The sequence below is a fragment of the Rousettus aegyptiacus genome, unplaced genomic scaffold, assembly GCF_014176215.1.
Source record: "Rousettus aegyptiacus isolate mRouAeg1 unplaced genomic scaffold, mRouAeg1.p scaffold_m13_p_9, whole genome shotgun sequence".
Taxonomy (NCBI): domain Eukaryota; kingdom Metazoa; phylum Chordata; class Mammalia; order Chiroptera; family Pteropodidae; genus Rousettus; species Rousettus aegyptiacus.
In genome coordinates, this window is record NW_023416312.1 from 13,632,303 (window position 1) to 13,653,072 (window position 20,770).

The window sequence follows — 20,770 nt, forward strand, 5'->3', positions numbered from 1 at the left end:
TTTTTCTACTTGATTTTAAATCATATAATTGTGTGTGGAAAAATTTAACCGGATAAACTTAGTATCAGAGGATTTATTTTTCTCCCAAATACAAGACAAAAGTGTTCTAGTAATGTCTTTACCCCTTTGTGAGGAATAGTGTCCCTTGCTTATTTCACTTATTATTGAAGACTAGTATAAAGTCCTGGGAAACTGAGTTTGTAATAGTTCAGACTATAGAAAATATTTAATTTTCTGCTAGGAAGAACAAGGGGGATACGTCTTTATTATTCCAGCTGTAATTGCAGTATAATCCAGTAGATGACCTGTCTACTAACTTTGCTGGAATGTACAGTATTAAATCCATCAGGCAACAGAAAAGCAGGTTCTTAAAACTCATTGTATCGATTTATGAGATGCAAACATATCTAGTTCTTCACTGCTACAGAATGGATTCTCCAAATAACAACTATATTTACATTTATTAAGAACATGATAGATTGTTGCCAGATTTTTAACTAAATACAGTTGATCTGCTTGCATATTCTAGGCATTTTTCTACTTTAAATTAATCCACCTTACATGTACTTTAAAATGAGAGAAAAATAAGTAATATTTTAGCTAAAAGGAACTAAACTGTCTTATAAATAAGTGTATATACTCTGTTTCTGAGAAAATGGAGCGGCAGCTTGCATACTTAAACATATTTAACCCTAAGTAACTATTAAGGAAAAAGAAATAAAATATTAATGTTATTATAGGATTCAAATCAAATATTGCATTCAGATTTCACGTTTGCAATTCTCTCTATTTTTTTTTAAATAAGAGACATAGTTTGTAGCACATGCTAAATGCAGGACAGACTGCGTGGCTCAAGTAAGAATCTTTAGCTGAATCTTTCAGTAGCCCCATAAGAGTCATCCAGAGTGACAGTTAAATGTGTAATATGCAGGAAAATGCAATTGAATACTTATCTCATTTCCAAAGGACATGCAAACTGTCTAAGGGATGCATTCCATTTCTAAAATACTTCCAATGCTCTTTAAGTATGAAGATAAAAGCTCAGATCAGCAATCCTCACATGGAGACTAGACTGAGAGTTAATAGCAGCTAGGACTGAAAATTGTTTTTTTCAACACGAGAACAGAATATTTGTAATAATTATAAATAATAAATTTTACCTGCCGACATTTGAACAAGGTAGTATATTTATGTTTTAACTCTTTATTTTCAAATGTTATGTGTTATGAAGGCCTAGTCGAGCTCAACGTATAAATGGTTGTAAACTCTAAAGGTAAAGATCATATACTGCATTTTAAATGCCACTGCACACACACACACACACACACACACACACACACACACACACACACACTGGGTAGTGTTACAGATAGAGTAATATAACCTGCAAATTAAAATTATTATAAAGAAACTAAACAATGTTAAAATATAAATGTCTAAGAATTATACAAAGTATATTATGAAATTAATAACAAGAAATAAGTTGTTAATCTTTTATGTGTAAATACATATGATCAAAAATAAATATAAATAAATATAAATCAGAACTTCTTTTAAAAATTAAAATACTGCAAATATAAATATCCTTTTCATTTATTTCCCATCAGTAATGTAGCCATCTTTGAAAAGAACAAGAGGAATGAGTTAGCAGCCTATTTTAGTGGTTTTGTAGTATCTAAGTCAGTATAGCTCTACCCTCTTCTTATGTACCCTACTCACTCTAACCAAAGCTTGGTAGGTTATATATCATAACACAGACCAAAGGCCACCCTCTATTATCATATTTCAGTGCCCCTTAGGGCATCCCTTTCCACTTGCTCCCTCCAAAATAAATTTTCACAGGGGCAGCTAAGTGCTTATTCTCTGCCTTATCAGTTCTCATAACCTCTTACCTCCTTTTAATCTAAATGAGATTTGGGGAATTAGGTTTTAACAACTCTTTCTTTCTCCAAAATAATTCACAGTCTTGAGATCAAATATTATGCCGTCCTTTTCTTTATGTCATTGGCTAATATCGACTGCATACCTACTTTGTGCCAGTCATGAGACATATATTGTCTTATGTATTTCTAAGAACACAATAAGATAGGTACCCATTTTTAAATAAAACTTTAATATTATATATACATAAAAGCTCACCTATTTTTATTAAATCTGTTTTAACTTAAATTTAACAAATTAATTTCAATAGTTATTAACTCAGATATTTTTTTATTTTACCCCTTTTCCATAGATTGAAGAATGCTTTTCACACTTGTTTCAAAAAAAATTCACTCAATACATTTGTATGTATGTGTACTACGATAGATATACCCATATGCTTTATTCTCCTTAAAGTCTGTGTTCAGTACATTCTCCAGGATGCCTTTTTTGGGGTCTGGACTTTGCAAAAAATAACCCCTTTCCCAGCATTCCTATCCTCATCTCTTGCTTCATTTTTATACTTATCATATCACATAATAATATATATCAGAACATGGGTTTTTGTCTTCTTCAATCTGATTCATTACATCTATAACACTGCCTGACATTTTTAGTAGGCATTTGATAAATATTTTAAGTGAACTATTTTTAAACAATTGTGAAGAGCATGCTTCAGTCTATGGAAAAAGGGTAAAATGAGAAAAGGTCTGAGTTAATAACTGTTGAAAGACTAATTTACTAAAACATAAATTTAAAAATAGGTGGGTTCTTTGAGAAAGATGCTGTCTCAGCTGCAGTGGAGCTCAGTTCTGGCTGCTCCAGCTCCTGACCCACCGCAGGGTGTACCCACTGAGGAACAAGTTAGTCAAAGAGCCACACCCCAGCCAAAGCTTTTAAAGATGTGGAAAGACACCCATGGAACCAGGGGTGGTGATTCACCCAATTAGAATTACTCTAACCAGCCACAAGGTAAAGTCTTTGGTGAAAGGGTGTGCCGACTTGATCAGAGGTGCAAAGGAAAAAAATTTCAAAGTGAAAGGACAGGTTCAGACACCTACCAAGACTCTGAGAATCACTAAAAACAAACAAACAAACAAACAAACAAACAAACAAAACTCCTTGTGGGGAAGGTTCTAAGACTTAGGATCATTTTCAGATGAGGATCCACAAGCGACTCATTGACTTGCATAGTCCTTCTGAGATTGTTAAGCAGGTTACATACGTCAGTACTGAGCCAGGAGTTAATGCCGAAGTCACCATTGCAGATGTTTAAATCAACATTTTTAATAAATTGATTACCAGTTGTTAAAAAAAATAGGTGGAATATAAAGCTCCTTGGAAATGGAAAAAGAGTTCTATGATACATATGAGGTTTAGCAAGATGAAAATGAGCAGTCTTCGGTTCTTTGAGAGAATAAAGGAAAATGGGAGAAGCAGACAGTGAGGTATAATTTATATGAAATGCAATCCATCCATTTTAGTGTATGACATGATGAGGTTTAACAAATGTATTCAATCATGTAATTGTTAAAATAAAAAAAATAAATAAATGGAGACCAGCCTTGAAAATTCCTGGAGCAGACAAAAACTAGTTTAGTCATACAAACAAAGCTTAATTTAGCTTATTTTGCAAGACTAACTCAACCTGCATCATTTCTTGTTTATGCTTCTGGAAATCAGGAGCAAATCTCGAATTGTTTCACAAAGTTGATACAAGGTACCACTGAAAATTCTAAGATGATCATCAATCACTATGAAGAAGTCACTGCTTTCTTACCATACAAGCTGCTTTATAAAAATATACACCTGAGCCTCATTCCATGTTTTGGTTCCAGTACTTCCGGTTTGCAAACTGTTTTTGGTGTGTGCACAATAAATGTTTACTAATTATTACTTCAGTGATTCATTGGTTTTACTTCTATTATTTCTAAATTTTTGACATAACTACCATGACAATCATGATATAGATTATTTCTATCATCTCCCCAAGTTTCCCTCATGCTACTTTGCACTCAATCCTCTCCCATGACCCCAGCTCTAGGTAAGCAATGGCTGATCTTGAAAAAAATTTTTTTTCAATCACTGTCCTAAAATAATTTTGATGCTGTATGGGATGAAAACGACTGAGTCCTAAGTATACCCATGGGTACCCAAAGCAGAGGACTCCATGGTTGGGCTAAGCACTGCAGGAATGGATCAGCCTCCTTTGAAGATTCTTACTGGTGGCTTTGTGGGAATTAGCTATAAGATTATAAGATTAGTTGCCAAAAATGTCTTTATGTGGCAGTGTTAAAACCAAACATTAAAGAATTTAGCAGATAACCCTTATTTGGATTTAGAAGTTGGATTGACCCTTCTTTCCCATGACACTTACCAACATTTAAGTCTCTATAAGCTATATATGTTTTTGACAAATTGAATGTGGGGGTAGTGTGCTTAGGGTAAGAAAGAAGATATTGGATGTTCTGCTAAGTTAGTCCTATGATATATGAAATCACATATTTTATTTTAAAAAACTAAAGTTTGTTTAACTGTATTTACAATTCAAACTGTGAAATAGATTAAGAGATTACAACGAGCTACTCATATATTTAAAGTAAATATACCATAATGTTGGCAAATATTTGGGATTCAAACCTTTGGGGGTTTTGGAGCTTAAATATATTTTACTCAATTGGCTTCAGCCTGGAATTAGATTTATAGCTCCCAATTTTATGTCACTAGCCTTTAATACCATTATTCAAGCTGTTGATAAAAATGTTGAAATATTTAGAATCAATTACAGAGCCTTGAACCTTGTGACCACAGAATATACTCTAGGCTAGCACTAGTAATATTGACAGCTAACCTCTACATAATGCTCACTATGTACCATAAAACATTCTAAACATTTCAAAAGTATTAATTTATGTAATATTAAATTATTAATATCAATTTGTATTAATTTTTAGCACACAATCCTGAGAGAGTTGTGATAATTAATCCCACTTTATACATAGGGTCACAGAAGCACAGAAATGTCAAATAGCTTGCCCACGATTATATAATTAGAAAAGGGCAGGGTCAGGATTCAAACCCAGGCCCTGGATACCATGTTTTTAAACACCAAGTTTTGGGCATATCTATTGTGATAGTTTTGAACCTGATAGCAGACATTATTGCATAGTCTTAACTTTTCAATCTTGGCTTAGAAATATTTTAAAGATGCTGTAAAGTGACTTGCTGAGATTAATATACACATACATCCCCACATCAGCTTCCTATCATGGCTATAATAAATTACCACACATTTAGTGACTTAAAATAACACAAATTATCTTATAGTTCTGCAGGTCAGAAGCCTAAAATAGGTAGGCAGGGCTACATTCCTTCTGGAGGCTCTAGGGGAGAATATTTCTTTTCCTTTTCCAGGTTCTGGATGCTGCCTATATTCCTTACCTCATAGGCCCGCATCTGACCTTTGTTTCCATCATCATGTCTCCTTCTCTGACCTCCTGCCTTTTGGTCTTACGAAGACACTTATGATTGATTACATTGGGCTCAACTGGATAATCCAGGATCATCTGTCCATCTCAAACCCTTTAATTTAATCACATCTGCAGATTCTCTTTTGCTATGTAAATTAACATATTCACAGATCTGGAAGGAAGGCCATTATTCTGTCTACTATGATTCTCCTGTTCACATGAAGAGGGACTGCATCACTCAGGAAAATCGTGTTCCATGATCATGCACTTACAACATCTGTGTTGAATAACAGCGCATGGTCTCCCTATAGCTTCAAGAATTCTAAACGGGTGGGTTCCTACCTAGCTGGTGGCGACATGGCTAAACACACCAAGAAAGTAGGTATCGTTGGCAAATATGGGACCCATTATGGCGCCTCCCTAAGTAAAATGGTGAAGAAAATTGAAATTAGCCAGCACACCAAATACACTTGTTCCTTCTGTGGCAAAATCAAGATGAAGAGAAGAGCTGTGGGGATCTGGCACTGTGGTTCCTGCATGAAAACAGTAGCTGGTGGTACCTGGACCTACAACACCACTTCTGCTATCACAGGAAAGTCTGCCATAAGGAGACTGAAGGAATTGAAAGATCGGTGGAAGCTCCACGTGGGTTATTAAATGGGTTAATTTATATATATAAAAAAAGAATTCTGAACAATCACTGGATAATCTCTTCTTCAAATGACTTTTATTACTGTCCTTACACATGCATCATCAGCCTGATGAAAACATGTCTGTTCATATTCTAAAAGAAACAAGTCTTCTGTATTCTCAATCCTGCAGCTTTTTATCTTTGCCAGGAGGACTCTTCCTTTTCCTCTTGGTAGTTGTTCGATCTCTTTCAACTCTTTAAAAGTCATTTCCCTAACTGCCCACACCTTTGAGACCCCTCCCTATTTTGAACCTCTTTGGTTATAACTGTCTTTACAGCTCACTCAATAATGAACACATGCTATTTGAGTGACTTCCCTTGGGATGTAAATGATAAAACTGAAATGAATGACAATATATAATAATTTCTAAAAACTCACTAAATCTTTTTTGCTCCAAATGAGCACTACCTTTCAAAGTAGTCACTGTGGAAAGCTATGCATTTATTCCAAAGAAAATGATGCTTCTTACACTATATTTGTAGTCTCATTTTTCTTTTTTTTTTTGAAATTGACTTTAGGTTTTATTTGGAAGCCATATAAGAAAATCAGCCATGTTGTATCATGGTATCAGCTTGTGTTTGACTAAAATCAGCCATAGACTTCATGTATTTCTCATTTGCATTTTATAAAACAGAATCCAAGCAACCAAATCTTACTACTCACCTCTTTTCTCTTTAAGTAGTTTAATTAATTTTTAAAGCACTTTATAACCACCACCCCCCACCATCACCCCAACAACATTCTCCAGTAGAAGCTGGACTAGAAAACATAGTTAAAGTCAGAAGGTGAATTGGGGATCAGCTAATTCACCCAAAATCTATATGTCAGAACTAATTTAGTGGATGGGTTGGTGGAGGGGGGCAGTGAGCGGAGAAGGGGAAAGATTAAAGAAAAAACATAAACAGAGATTTGATGTGACCTGTAGAGTAGTGAGTCTGTGTATACAAACAGTTCATAGACAAAGGATGCCAGGTCCATGTCACACACACAGAGTCAGTGGTGAAAGACAGCAAGCACTAGCACTTCTGCTAACGGTGGGCCCTGGGCATTGTCTGAGCATACTTACTGCATATTGACAAGGAGCCCAAAATGCCCATCATGTCTGAGCACTGAGGCAAAAATGTTGGCAAGAGAGGAAGAGGGTGTGTCACATGTGAGCAATGAATGCTCCACAATGAAATGGACCTACTGTATTTCAGAGTCTAAAGTATCACATTAGGAGTAAAAAGTGGAAGTATTCCAAAAATGGAGAAGAGCAGAAATTTCCTTCTGCATGTAAATGAGGGGAGAAGGAAAGAAATAGTGGCACTACTCTCAATAATGTGTTTAATAAAATAGACCTTTGTTTACTTTTAAATTTAATGTGCTTAATTCTCTAGGGTGGTGATAAAAATTCCATTCTATTATACCAGAATCTTTTTCATATTTTAGTTTTATAGCTTTGTTTCACACATTCTCATGATTATCCATTTTATATACCCTTAGAAATAATGTTCTCTGGCCTATTTAAATATATCAATATCTCTAGTGAGATGCATGAATATTCAGTTTCCATGCTCACCATGTGCCTTATTAAATGCACAACTAACAGCTAATGAAAATAAAAGACAATTTAGTTTTCAAAATTATATTTTTATTTTTCTTGAATGGTACAGTTTCTATAACTCACTGAATTATTCAACCAATGGAAATGTGTGATATATGTCAAGAGCCCAAACTTTCACAAACATTTTTTTTTTAATTTGAAGCAATGAAAATAATTAGAGTTGGGGGCTTCATTCAGCTTTTAAGACAGGTGGTAGTCATTTGTTCTTTGGAGATATTGATACATTTTTGGCATAAATTTTAAAAAGACAAATAGACTAATTATAATGAAATGACTGCTATTTTCTATCTGTGCAGATGCTTCTCTTTCTAACTTTAAAATTATTCACATCCTCCTGGGACAGGGCAACAATTAGGCTTGCAGAGTAGATTGGAAACAAAATGTAAAGACAGGATGGCACTTAATAGGGAAGTATTGGATAAAATCACAATTTTGGCCAGATGGAAAGATGAGCGGCAAAAAAAAAAGACATGAGAACCGAATCCTTTTAGTATTTAAAGTGTTCTTTCCTGTCTATTGGGGCTACTGTCTTGAAAACATGAGGCCAGATTGTTCTGTTGCCTTCTAAACTCATTTTAAGTTGTTCACAACACAATTTTTTGCATCATACTTCTTTATTTTCAATCACATGGTGTCTATTTAATGAATTGTGAATTATGAGAATCCATGCTTGCTGATAGGCATCTTTTCAAATATGTCATCAACCCTAGTTGATACTTGCGAAGTAAGAGGATGGTGACAGAAGACTCGGTCAGTTTCTATGAATAAGTCAAATGCTACATCTTCTACTTTCTACTGCACATTCATATTAAGAGTGGAGTCAGCAGATTCCTTCACAGTGTTGTAGGAGTAAGTCAACTTCCTACATTATGGATGGAACTTAGAAGGAGTGAATTTGATTGCAAGTCACAGTGTGACCGCCAAATTAATCCCACTTGATTGGCAGTAAATCGGCATCCACTAATAGAATTGGAAATTTAGGACAGCAAAAATCTGAGAATTCTGATTAAATATTTAAAATACTAAGAAATTAAAAATAAACACTAAAACATCAAAAGTATTAAAATCCTAAAATATTAAAGCATTGAAAACAAATATTGAAATATACCGTGGTTTTGGTTTAATTAGACGAGATACTATGTAACTTTAAAACTGCCTATGGTGCTAGGAGAGGTTCAAATTCCATATCTGAAATTCATAATATTCAAAATGAAACTGGAAATCGCCCCTTCACATCCCACTCCATTCTATTTGTACTATTCTCCCTGAGTCAGGGTCACATAAGGTAGATGACCAAAATAATGGTGTGCCTTATCTTTCTTTCACAGTCCTTATTCAGTAAGTAGGTCAACAGCATTTCCAGTCTGTCAACAGTGAATTTATTCCATCTCTTGAATCTATTCCATCTGTGTTGCCCTTGCCATTAAATTAAAGGCTAGATTGTCATCTGTCTGCAATATTCTGAAGCCATTTAGTTGGTTCTTTCATTTGTTTTCAATGAATCATTATTGGGTGTCCACTCTGTACTCTCTACCAAAAGCTTTCATTATAAAGATAAATCAAAAGTAGTACCTATTTTCAAGTAACTTACTCTTGAGTAGAGGAAACTAGACACATAAAAAAAATAATCAATGTTATTATATACATGTTTGTAAAACAGTCCTTTTAGATAGAACGTGAGAAATTGTTCAAATTTTAGTTTCCAAACATCTAACCTCGCCTCTATCCAATGATTTCCCCATCCTGAGAGTAATCATTATCAAATGTAAATCCAATCCTTGCTTAAATCATTTAATTATATATGCATCACCTACTAGATAAAATCCATCTTGTTCTCTGTATTTCTTTATAAGAAAGTAGCAGTTCTTAAAGTGTGCTTGGGGACCCATGGGGAGGGACAGGAGATCCATGAGACCCTTTCAGTGGATCTGAAAGGTCAAAATTATGTTCATGACAATCTTAAAATGTTTTTTTGTTTTTTTCACCCTCATTTTCTCACAAATGTACAGTCGAGTTTCCCAGACACTGCATTACTTGTGATCTTGCAACAGATTGCTTGAAGAAGCAGATATGAAAATCCAGATGTCTTCTATTAAACCAGGCAATAAAAAAAATGCAATATTGTGAACAATGCCAATTTTCTCATTAAATTATTTGTTTTTGGGGGAAGTAAATTAATTATCTTTTGCAAAAATATGTTATTTCTGTTACCATGTAATGGATTTATTATTCTTGTTTTAAACAAATGAGTTAATAAATATTTAAATATTTCTCAGCTTTAATTTTTAGTGTGGCAAATATCAGTAGGTGTAAATCACATAAATACAAGTACTTTGGGATTCTCAATAATTTTTAAGAATGCCAAGGGGTCCTGAGACCAAAAAGTTTGAGAACTGCTGCAAAAAAGCATTCTGTTAGAGGCTGGCTTTGTCTCATACTGCTGTTTACACTTATTCTGCTCTAATCATACCAAGACTTTCCATTTCCCAGAATATGTCATGCTGTCTCCTCCCTCTAGTCACAGACAACGTGTTAATCTCTGACTGTTTCCCGCCCTGCCAGACCCCACAGAGAAAAGGGATTGAGGCTGAATGAGGATGAGGCAGGGGAATGTGGGCGTGCATACACAAGGGCCCGGAAGAGAATTCCTGTTAGCTTGCTGCATGCTGCTCTGTTGCTCTTCCTTGAATGTCACATTCAAACATCTTTCCTGGAATCCCATCTAAACCCTTTGTCTACCCCAAAACAGTTTCTCTGTCACTCTACTTTCACAGGGCCCTCTGTTAATAATTCAACTAGCGTACATTGTGCTATTTTAATTATTTGTTTAAAATGGAAATTTTTCTAGAATATAGAGAATATTTTTTCCTCTTTTGATTCCAAATTGCATCTTGAAGTTTTTGGGCTTCCTAGAAATTCGAATAGGTTATTTCTAAAATCTAGGAAGTGCATTTAAATGTAAGTTTTGCTAACACCTTATGAAATCTTCACACAAAAATTTCTACTAATTTTAGTATGTGCTTCACTTCATGATAATTACTAGTTTACAAGTCTGTCTCCCTCAGTAGGGTGTTATTTCTATGAAGACAGAAAACAAGACAAACCTATTACATAAGGGAGGTAATATAGCATTTTAGAAATGATTGTCTCTTGAATCCCCAAACTCACTGAGGCAATCAGATAAAGGCCCCTCTTTGATTGTTGGTTTCAGTTTGAGGCTGCCATACTGCTGATCTATAAGAAGTTATAGTATATATAGAGAAAGAAAAATAGCATATGATTTCACTTATAAGTGAAATCTAAAACAAAATAAAACAAATGAACAAGCAAAACAAAACAGAAACAAACCCAGTAGTTATAGAGAGCAAACTGATGGTTGCCAAAGAGGAGGGGGTGAGGGATGGGGAAAAATAAAAATCAGGGTAATAGTTTCAAAATCACTGCACTACTCAGTTTTAAAACCACTCTAATAGACGAAGGTAGATGGTTCTAACTCCAGTCCTTAAATTAAAAAAAAAAAAAAGTAGTCATAGCAATGTCCTGAGATATTCGAATGGTTCTGGAAGGTTTCTTCTAAAACATACCTCTTGTAGAGTAGGAAGTTCCTCTTAGATGAAGGAAATAGCTTCTGGGAAAATTAAGCTTATCAGTCAGCCATGTCTTAGAGTGAATTACTTTAATCTTTTAATCAAATTGCTTTTGCTTTAATAGCTTGGGTACAGATGATAGTGTTCTGGGTCATCTTGTCCTCCTAAGCTTCATATATACTTACAGGCCGTAAGGTAGTGAAGCAAAAATGAACTTTAGTTCCTTTCTGTTTGAACACACTTGCTGATCGCAGCAAAAGTTGCCTCCACTGGGACCTCCAATCCGCTGACCCCATCAAATTTGCCCTTTTTATCTTCCCCCTTTTGTCTTTAATTACCTTTTTTATAGTTAAATTCTATGGTTCCTTATTATAAAAATTTCATTATGTAGAATCTAAGCTCTTTTTCCCCAAATTCTCCATTATCCTCAACTAGCAAAAGGATTCAGAATTTAGTTGAATTTGGGTATTTGCCTATTCCACTCCCATCCTCAAATATCTGAAATAGAGAAAAACAAATAACCACGCTGTCTCAGTTTACTTTTATGGCAACAAGTCTCCATTCCTCTATTGCACTCATTTTCCCATTCTGTGAGTTGACTATTCTCCACTTTTTTCTGCCTCAAAGATCCAGCACAGCTTCCATCTTCCTTATTCATAACTAATATCCTTCCTTCTTTATTTGCTGGGAGAATGGAAGCAATTAGAAGAGAGTATGCACATTCTTCACCACCAGATCTAACAACCTACTTGCCTCTGGGATAAATATTTTGTCTTCCCTCCTGCCACAATTCCTCTGCCTGGGCATTGAGTCCTATACCCTCTCCCCTATTCAAGACTTCCTTTCTGAAACTTCTCTCTCCCCTGCATTATCAATTTTTACCCTTACTACTAAATTATTGTCATCAGCATGTAACATCTTGTGAAAATCCAGCTTAAAAAGAATTATCCTGACTGCAGTTCCCCTTGTAGCTATCACTTCAATTCTTGTCTCCCCTATGCAACAAAACACTCTAAGAATTGTCTTTACTCACTGTCTTCATTTCTTCTCTCTTCTTTCTCTTCCCAAACATTTGTTCTCACAAGCACTATGAAAACAGTTCTAACAAGTTGCTTGTTACCTCCCTTTTACCAAATCCAATGGTCAATTCTCAGGCCTTATCTTAACCTCTCAGCAATAATTGGCACAGGTGATCACTCCTTCCTTTGTGAAATAGTTTCTACACCATCTTCATATTCTCACATTTTTATCCTCTATAAGCGGCCATTCCTACTGTTCCACATGTTTATATTTTCTTTCTCCTCCTAAAATAAATATTTGAATGTTCCAGTGCCCAATCCTCATATCTCTGTCTTCTCACTATATACTCACTCCTTAGGTGATTTCCTTTATTCCCAGTGGCTAATAACTTCTAAATTTATATCTATATTTATAATCTCTCCTATAAACTCCAGACATCTGTATCCATTTATCAATTCAATATTTCTGTTTTCTCAGTGTCAAGTGGGCATTTTTATACTTGATAGAAATAAAATAGAACTTTTGATTTCTCCATCCCCATCCCTAGCCTTCATTTTTGTAAATTTTAGTACCATTCACACATTGCTCTTAGCAAACATTTAGGAGTTATCATCGACTCCTTTATCTTCAGGGACTGGATAGCTTACATTTGCCCACCTAGATTTATTTTCTTCCCTTCTTTCTTTAAAATTTTTTTAATTAAAAATTTTATTTCTGTATTTTTTACTTTGGTAAGAACATTTAACATAAAATCCACCCCAGTGACAAATTTTTAGGTGCACAGTACAGTACCGTTAACTTTAAGTCCAGTGTTGCACAGCAGAACTTCCCATTTCAGCTTCATACGAATTTGAGGTTTGGCTTTTTTGTTTCTGAAAAAAAGACTGTTAGAATAATTTTGATAGGGATTGCATTGAATCTATAGTTTACTTTGTGTACTATGGACATTTCAATAATATTAAGTCTTCTTACTCATTGGCACTGGGTGCCTTTCCATTTATTTGTGTATTGTTTAATTTCTTTCATCAGTGTTTTGTAGTTTTCATTGTACAAGTCTTTTACCTCCTTGGTTAAGTTTATTCTTAAGTATTTTATTCTTTTTGGTGCTATGTAAATGGAATTGTTTTCTTAATTTCTTTTTGAATAATTCATTATCAGTTACTTTGATATCAAATTCAAACAAAGACACTATAAAAAAAACTGTAGACCAATATTTCTGATGAATATAGATGCAGAAATCTTCAACCAAAAACTAGCAAACCAAATTCAGTAGCACATTAAAAGGATAATACACCATGACCATCTGGAATTTATCCCTGGGATACAAGGATGGTTTAACATAAACAAATCAGTCAAAGGGATACACAATATTAACAGAATTAAAGATAAAAATTACACAATCATTACAATAGATGCAAAGAAACCATTTGACAAAATTTAATACCTTTTTATGATAAAAATTAAGTATAGAAGAAATTTGCCTCAACATATTAAAGGCCATATATGACAAGCCCACAGCTAACAGCATACTCAACAGTGAAGAACTGAAAGCTTTCCCTTTAATATCATGAAAAAGACAAAGATGTCTGTTCTTCACACTTCTATTCAACACAGTACTGGAACTGCTAGCTAGAGAAATCAGGCGATAAATAAATAAATAAATAAATAAATAAATAAATAAATGCCATCTAAATTGGAAAGGGAGAAGTAAAATTATCTGTTTCCAGATGACATGATCTTATATATGGAAAACTCTAAAGATTACACACACACACACACACACACACACACACACACACACACACCCTAAAATCCCACTCTTAGAACTAATAAATTCAGTGAAGTTACAGAATACAAATTTTACCTTCTTCGTATGGCTCAGTGGGAAGTACCAGCAAGAGAGCAGAGAGAAGAGAATGAATTTGGGGCATTTGTCTTCCTGGCTTCCTCCTTATGCGTTCACTGAAGGATGGCTAATGACAGTTTCCATCAGGTCAGACTCTCTACACTGCTCTTTCTGTCTCAGGTTTTTGATAACCACTCTCTCTCTTCCCTACCTTTAGATCTAGGCATATAATATCTTCCTGCAGCCTTTTCTTATCTTTGTAAAAAATCCCATTTATGAACTGCTTCAGATTGCCCAAGTGATATGTTTTTTGCCAGTACCCTGACTTATCCCCCTCACATTCACGTTCAACTCATCAATAAATACTATAATTTCCACTTTCGAAATATATTCCAAACCTCAACCTGTTTTCACCGCTGCACTATCGTCATCCTAGTTTAAATCTCCTTAATTTCTCATTTGAATTAGAGCAATAGTTTAAAGTATTTCTGCTCTCTCTTCCCACCCCATTCTATTCTCCACACAACAGCCAGTTATCTTTTTAAAAAGTAAGTCAGATAATACCATTAACTTGCTCACAAGCATCTAAAAGTTTTCCAGTACACACAGAATGAAATAAAAATTAAAATTCATGATGATGGACAAGAAGTCTCTAATTGGCTTTTGCTTCTCCTAATTCTATTGCCTGACACTTTCCCTAATGCTTTCTTGTATTGTTTCAGTCACAATGGTCTCCTTGAAGTTCCATGAATACTCATATTATGCTACTATTTTAGAGAATTTGCACTCAATGTCATTCTGTGGAGAATGTTCTTATCCTAGATATTTACATGTTCCATTTCTTTTTTCACTAAGCTCTCTACTTAAATAAAGGAGACTTTCCTTGAATGCACGATCTAAAATAACAACCTCCACTCTATATCTACTTACACACTTTTATTTCTCTCGATACTATTCATCACTGCCTCATGTGATCTATGTATTGACTTGTCTATTGTCTTTTCCCACTATATTATATACTCCATGAGTGAAGGGATTACCACTTTTATTCACCACTGTATTATCAGGGCCTAGAATAGCACATGGTGTTTATTCAGAAGCTCCAAATAAATTTGTGGTGCAGAAATGAATGAATGAATAAATGGGAATAGAAATATACCAAATGGATCAACTAAATTAAATGTAAATTTAAATAAAGACTTAAATGAAAATCCAATTCATAGTCGAAGTTTGCTTAATGAGAATATAGGGGCAAGAGTCAAATTGACATAATAGGATCAGATTAAAATAACCTGATTCTACCTCTAACACTGGAACTGTTTCTTGAAATGGGACAAGCCATTTTTCCAAAGCCAATTAATAAGGCTTCCTCCCCTGGACAACACCAGATGGGCATGATAGGGTTTGATGCTCTAGTTTTTCTTTCTTTCTTTCTTTCTTTCTTTCTTTCTTTCTTTCTTTCTTTCTTTCTTTCTTTCTTTCTTCCTTCCTTCCTTCCTTCCTTCCTTCCTTCCTTCCTTCCTTCCTTCCTTCCTTCCTTCCTTCCTTCCTTTTGTGGGCTATGGCTGAGTAAGACCCCTTGTTAATGATCTCTTTAAAAAAATTACTATGCAAGATACCATACATAGGAAAAGGTATATAAATGCACTTGCCAAGCAATAAATAATAAAAAGGTTAACAACATGCCTGTATTCAGGGTAAGCTATAAGTATTACCAAGAATTTTTGAAGCTTCGTCTCTAACGGATTTTAAATTTCTGCTCTCTTCCAAAGGTAATAATTATCCTGAATTTTGAGTCAATTATTTCCTTGCCTTTTAAAATAGCTTTATTACATGAAAACTATAAAGATCTGTGTAAAAATGAAATTATTAACTATTCTCTCACTTGTGTTTTTGCTCATCATTGTATTAAGATTCACCCATGTTGATGTATTTACTTTAATTCATTAATCCTCACTTTTGTACATTATTCCGTTATAAAAACTTTTGCTAATTTATTTATCCACGTTACTCTTGATAGGCTTTCAGGTGATTTCAGGTTGCTCTGCTATTCTTTATAAATCACTACGAATATTCTTTTACATGTCTTTCCAGTACTATTAGCCTTGGAACCATTCTCTCTCTTTAGAAGACTTTAAAAAAAAATAGAAGACTTTCTACTTCTATGTTTAATCAATTTTGCATTGATCTTGCAATTACTGAGGAAAATCTTGTTTTCCTCATTTCGGCATTCTTAGTCAGCAGTTTATTGTAGCCCTTCGAAAATGTACTGACATCACCTTAAATAATTCATTTGGAGAAGCTCTGAAGTTAACACATCAGTGACAATGAACTGTCTCTGAAGAGCTGTTTTCTTTTCTGAAAAGCACTCCCTCCCCCCCCCCAAAAAAAGCCTTTAATATATTTTGGGAGATATTTACATTTTTGATAGTTCTATGACATCATAGAAGTTTTTTTTCATAAAATTATGTTCATGTTCTTTAAGTATGTTAAATTGAATTAACTCCAAATAAGTAAGTAGACTCCGGCAGGAAAAAAAGAAAAAAAAATGTGCTTCTACTTCAAATTGGTGAAGCAGTTACTCATTTCAGTGTCTACTTTAGATTGCCCAACTTATTTTCGCCTTGATTACACTGAGGGATGAAACGACTCTTCTCTTAAGAAAGCTTGCCTGATGTAACAAAAATATAAATGCACAGTTAAATGTGCATTTCAGATAAATAATATTTTTTAGAAGTATATCTAATACAATATTTGAGACCTACGCATACTAAAAAAGTATTAATTTTATTTAAAATGCAACTAACTAGGCATCGTGTATTTTATATGTCAACCTTATGCTTTTCCTACTAATTAAAACTCTCGAGGTTTCCCTCAAGTGTTTGATTGTTTGAAGACATTGCTTGTATTTCAGGAACTCACTACCTGTGAGGACCTTAGCGATCTTTCATTGCATTTGCCTATTCATTTCATACTGTGCGTTATCCTCAAGCAAAGCACTGAGAGTCTTAGCATAACTATTTTTCCCAAGGAAGATCACTTTTGTCTATGATTCTCTAATAAAAATGTTTTCCAAAACACAATATATTTCAAGCTTCAAAAAACATCATGCACAGCTGCTGACAATGTAAGATACTGCAGGTTTGGGCCTCAGAGTCTAGAAAAATCTGAGAGGTCCAGAAATATTGCAAAATGCTGGATTGGAAGTCTTTTGAACCTCCCCAGTTCCCATACTTGTAACTACCTCAGCCATATAATATCCCGCTCCCTTTGGCCTACCTTTTATCCGCTGACCTGTCTGCACGTAAAGTTGGCCTGCTCCCTTTTCCGGCCTTCTAGAACTTTTCCACACTATGGCCCAACTACAATAAACATCATTCAAGATGTCTGACAACAAGAGCAGCACAGATGGCCCACCAGAGGAGCATTCTAGAGTGGAGGCCGGGAGCGAGACTTTCTCAGATAAAAAATGAGCGTGAGCTTGACCAGAAATGGAGATGGTACCACGGAGGGTGATGGTCTCAGCCTTGCCAGCATAGAAAATCAAGACTCAGACTCAGAAAATTCAAATGAAACCATTATCCCTCCAAGCATAGAAGACAGTGACGAAAACATGGTATATTACCACTTAATAGAGAAGGATCCAGTATTGGAAGGGGAGGAGGAGGAGGGAGAGGAAGATGTGGAAGAATCAGCAGCAGAACAGCCCAGGTACAGTGCAATGAGCCTAACTATGATCAGTATTTATAAGATGAAGATCAAGCCCTGGAGGACTGGATGTCCTCAGAGACATCTGCCCTGCCCCACCCTCGCTGGAAAGTCCTTACTGCTCTTCGAGAGCAGTAGCTGGATTCAAGTGCTCACTTTGTATATGAGGCCTGTGGGGTAAGAGTCTTTGTGCAGCGTTTCCACCTGCAGTATGGGCTTGAAGCTATGGTGGTTGTGTCAATTGTGTGCACTTTAACCAGTGTGGTACTTCGCTAGCCAGTAGTAGTGATGACCGTAGAGTGATAGTTTGGGTTTGGATGTGTAAGCAGCCAGTACTGGACTTTGAGACTGGTCACAAAAATAATGTCTTTCAGGCCAAGTTCCTTCCCAATAGTGGTGATTCCACCCTGGTCACATGTGTCCGTGGTGGGAATATGTGGATAACAGACCTAGATGCTCTGCCACACCTTAGTCTTTCTAAGTGTGTGGCCCAGCATAAGGGAGCCTGCCACAAATTAGTTCTGGAGCCAGACTCCCCTTTTAAGTTCCTAACTTCAGGTGAAGATGCAGTTGTCTTTGCCATTGACCTCAGACAAGGCCAGCCAGCTTCAAAATTGGTGGTAACAAAAGAGAAGGAGAAGAAAGTAGGATTGTACACAATCTTTGTGAATCCCACGAATACTTACCAGTTTGCTGTGGGTGGACAAGATCAGTTTGTAAGAATTTATGACCAGAGGAAAATTGATGAGGATGAGAATAATGGAGTACTTAAGAAATTCTGTCTTCATCACCTGATCAACTGTGATTCCAAAGCAGCCATTACCTGCCTCATGTACAGCCATGATGGCACAGAGCTCCTGGCCAGTTACAATGTTGAAGGTATTTACCTCTTTAACTCCTCTCACTGTGATGGAGCCCAGTATGTTAAGAGATGTAAGGAACACAGAAATTATGCCACAGCCAAAGGCATCAGTTTCTATGGCCCTAGAAATGAGTTTGTGGTGAGCGGTAGCGATTGTGGGCACATCTTCCTCTGGAAGAAAACATCCTGCCAGATCATTCAGTTCATGAAAGGCGGGCGGGGCGGGGGGAGGTCGGGGCAGGAACCATAAACTTTCTTGAGCCCCACCCTCACCTACCTGTGATGTGATGGCGACCTGTGGCCTAGACCATGATGCCAAGATCTGGGCACCCACAGCTAAAGCTACCACGGAGCTTACTGGATTAAAGAATGTTAGTAAGAAGAACAAGCAGGAATGAGATGAAGATAGAATGCACCACACTTACCTGTTTGATGACCACATGCTTTGGTTCCTCATGTGTCACCTGACACAGAGAGGTCATCATTGGCACTGGAGAGATCCTGAAAACGTGGAAGCATATTTGGATCATACATCAGAGGAGGAAGAGAACCAAGAACGTGTACAGTGCATGCCATCCTGAAGGCCTCATACCTGCTCCAGCTAGAAGTCACTTCAGCAGGCTGGACTTTAAGTTTGAAATTCAGTTTAACTAATAGATTTGCCTTTTACTTTCTACAATAAAAATCACCTTCCATCTCTTTCCTCTACTTTCCTGCCTTCCTTTCTCACATTCTTCCTCTCTCATTCTTTCTCTCTCCTTGGTTTCTTTATTCTTCTTCTTTATCCTTTGTATCTAGTGAATGTTTAAGTAATTTATTTATACTTCTTTTCCTTTGTTCTCTTATGGTTGACCTCTAAAGGTTCTTAATTCTGGAGAAAATATTAATAGCCTTATAGGATCTTATCTTCTCATTTCTGACACGCTGAAACTATGATCTTTTTTTTTCATTTTTAGCAGTTTATTATTCAGATTAAGTTCTTTGAGTTAAAAATTTTAGAAATGTGTTTGTTCTTTAAAAGTACAGTAAAATAAAGCAAACCAGTATTCTTGTTCTTTGAACGCTAACACTGGTCCATACACACATGCATGCACACATACATATGTGCACACACACACATGCATACACATACAGATTCTCTCTCTCACACACACACAGAGATAAGGAAAAGGGGAGAAAGGTGGATAGATAAATTCCTAACAAGACAATTCATCCTTCTAGAATAAATAACAGGGTTGTCCACATTTTCTGAACTCGTATGTCAATATTGATTAAATTGAACCGATGGAGGCTCGTAAGAATTAAATTGGATCACATGACATTGTTTGCTCTGAACTTTCAATTTTTTTCAAGTTTCAGGGCTGAGACCTCCCACAGGATTACTGTCCAGAAAGTTCTCTTGGGACAACCATCTCCTAGAAGATACCAGCCAGGACTATAAGAATTCCTAATATTTGAAAATATATATTTGAATTAACTTTAAGAATAACTTCATGTTGCAATAAAGAGTTGTTTATACTTACAAGTAACTGTGATATCTTTGGAAGAAATATCTCATTAGACATCCATGCATTGCTTAAAATTCCCTTTGGTTGTTTAGAAGCGTTTAATTGCTTTTAATATTTTGTTCTAAGCCTTATTTAATGTAAATTTTGGGTGCTTGATGTCCAATTCCTATTCAATAATATTTTCGTTTTACACCTGTTTTTTGTATAAATAAATGCAGAGGCTTGCCTTTTCCATAACACCTCTGTTAAGTATAAGATACCCTTCTTTGAAGATGTTTTTTGGTAAAGAAGGATGTGATAAAACATCCTGTGCCTTGACAATGGCTTTTCTTTGATAACACTCAAAATGGATATTATCTCTGGCCCCTGGATACCAGGTTGAGAAATTTACATAATGAGATTAGACTTTGGAATGGAAAACTACTTGATCAGAGTTCCTGCTTGATGAGATTCAAAGTTAAGGACAACTACTTGGGGATCTGGGGACCTGGGGTAGCCCCTACCAAGGTCTGCTGGAAAGGACCTTAAACATCCCAAAAGAATCCAGAGAG

The 20,770-nt window shown here is 35.6% G+C and overlaps 1 protein-coding gene and 2 pseudogenes across 1 annotated transcript; all 3 read left to right on the forward strand.

Annotated features, from left to right (window-relative positions):
- Positions 1–823: 823 nt before the first annotated feature.
- LOC107502957 lies at positions 824–3,196 on the forward strand (annotated as a pseudogene).
- Positions 3,197–5,747: 2,551 nt separating this feature from the next.
- LOC107502955 (60S ribosomal protein L37a-like) lies at positions 5,748–6,047 on the forward strand. Its single transcript, XM_016130729.2, has one exon. The coding sequence runs from the start codon at positions 5,748–5,750 to the stop codon at positions 6,045–6,047; it is 300 nt and encodes a 99-aa protein (XP_015986215.2).
- Positions 6,048–17,610: 11,563 nt separating this feature from the next.
- Positions 17,611–19,292, forward strand: LOC107502954 (annotated as a pseudogene).
- The last annotated feature ends 1,478 nt before the right edge of the window (positions 19,293–20,770 follow it).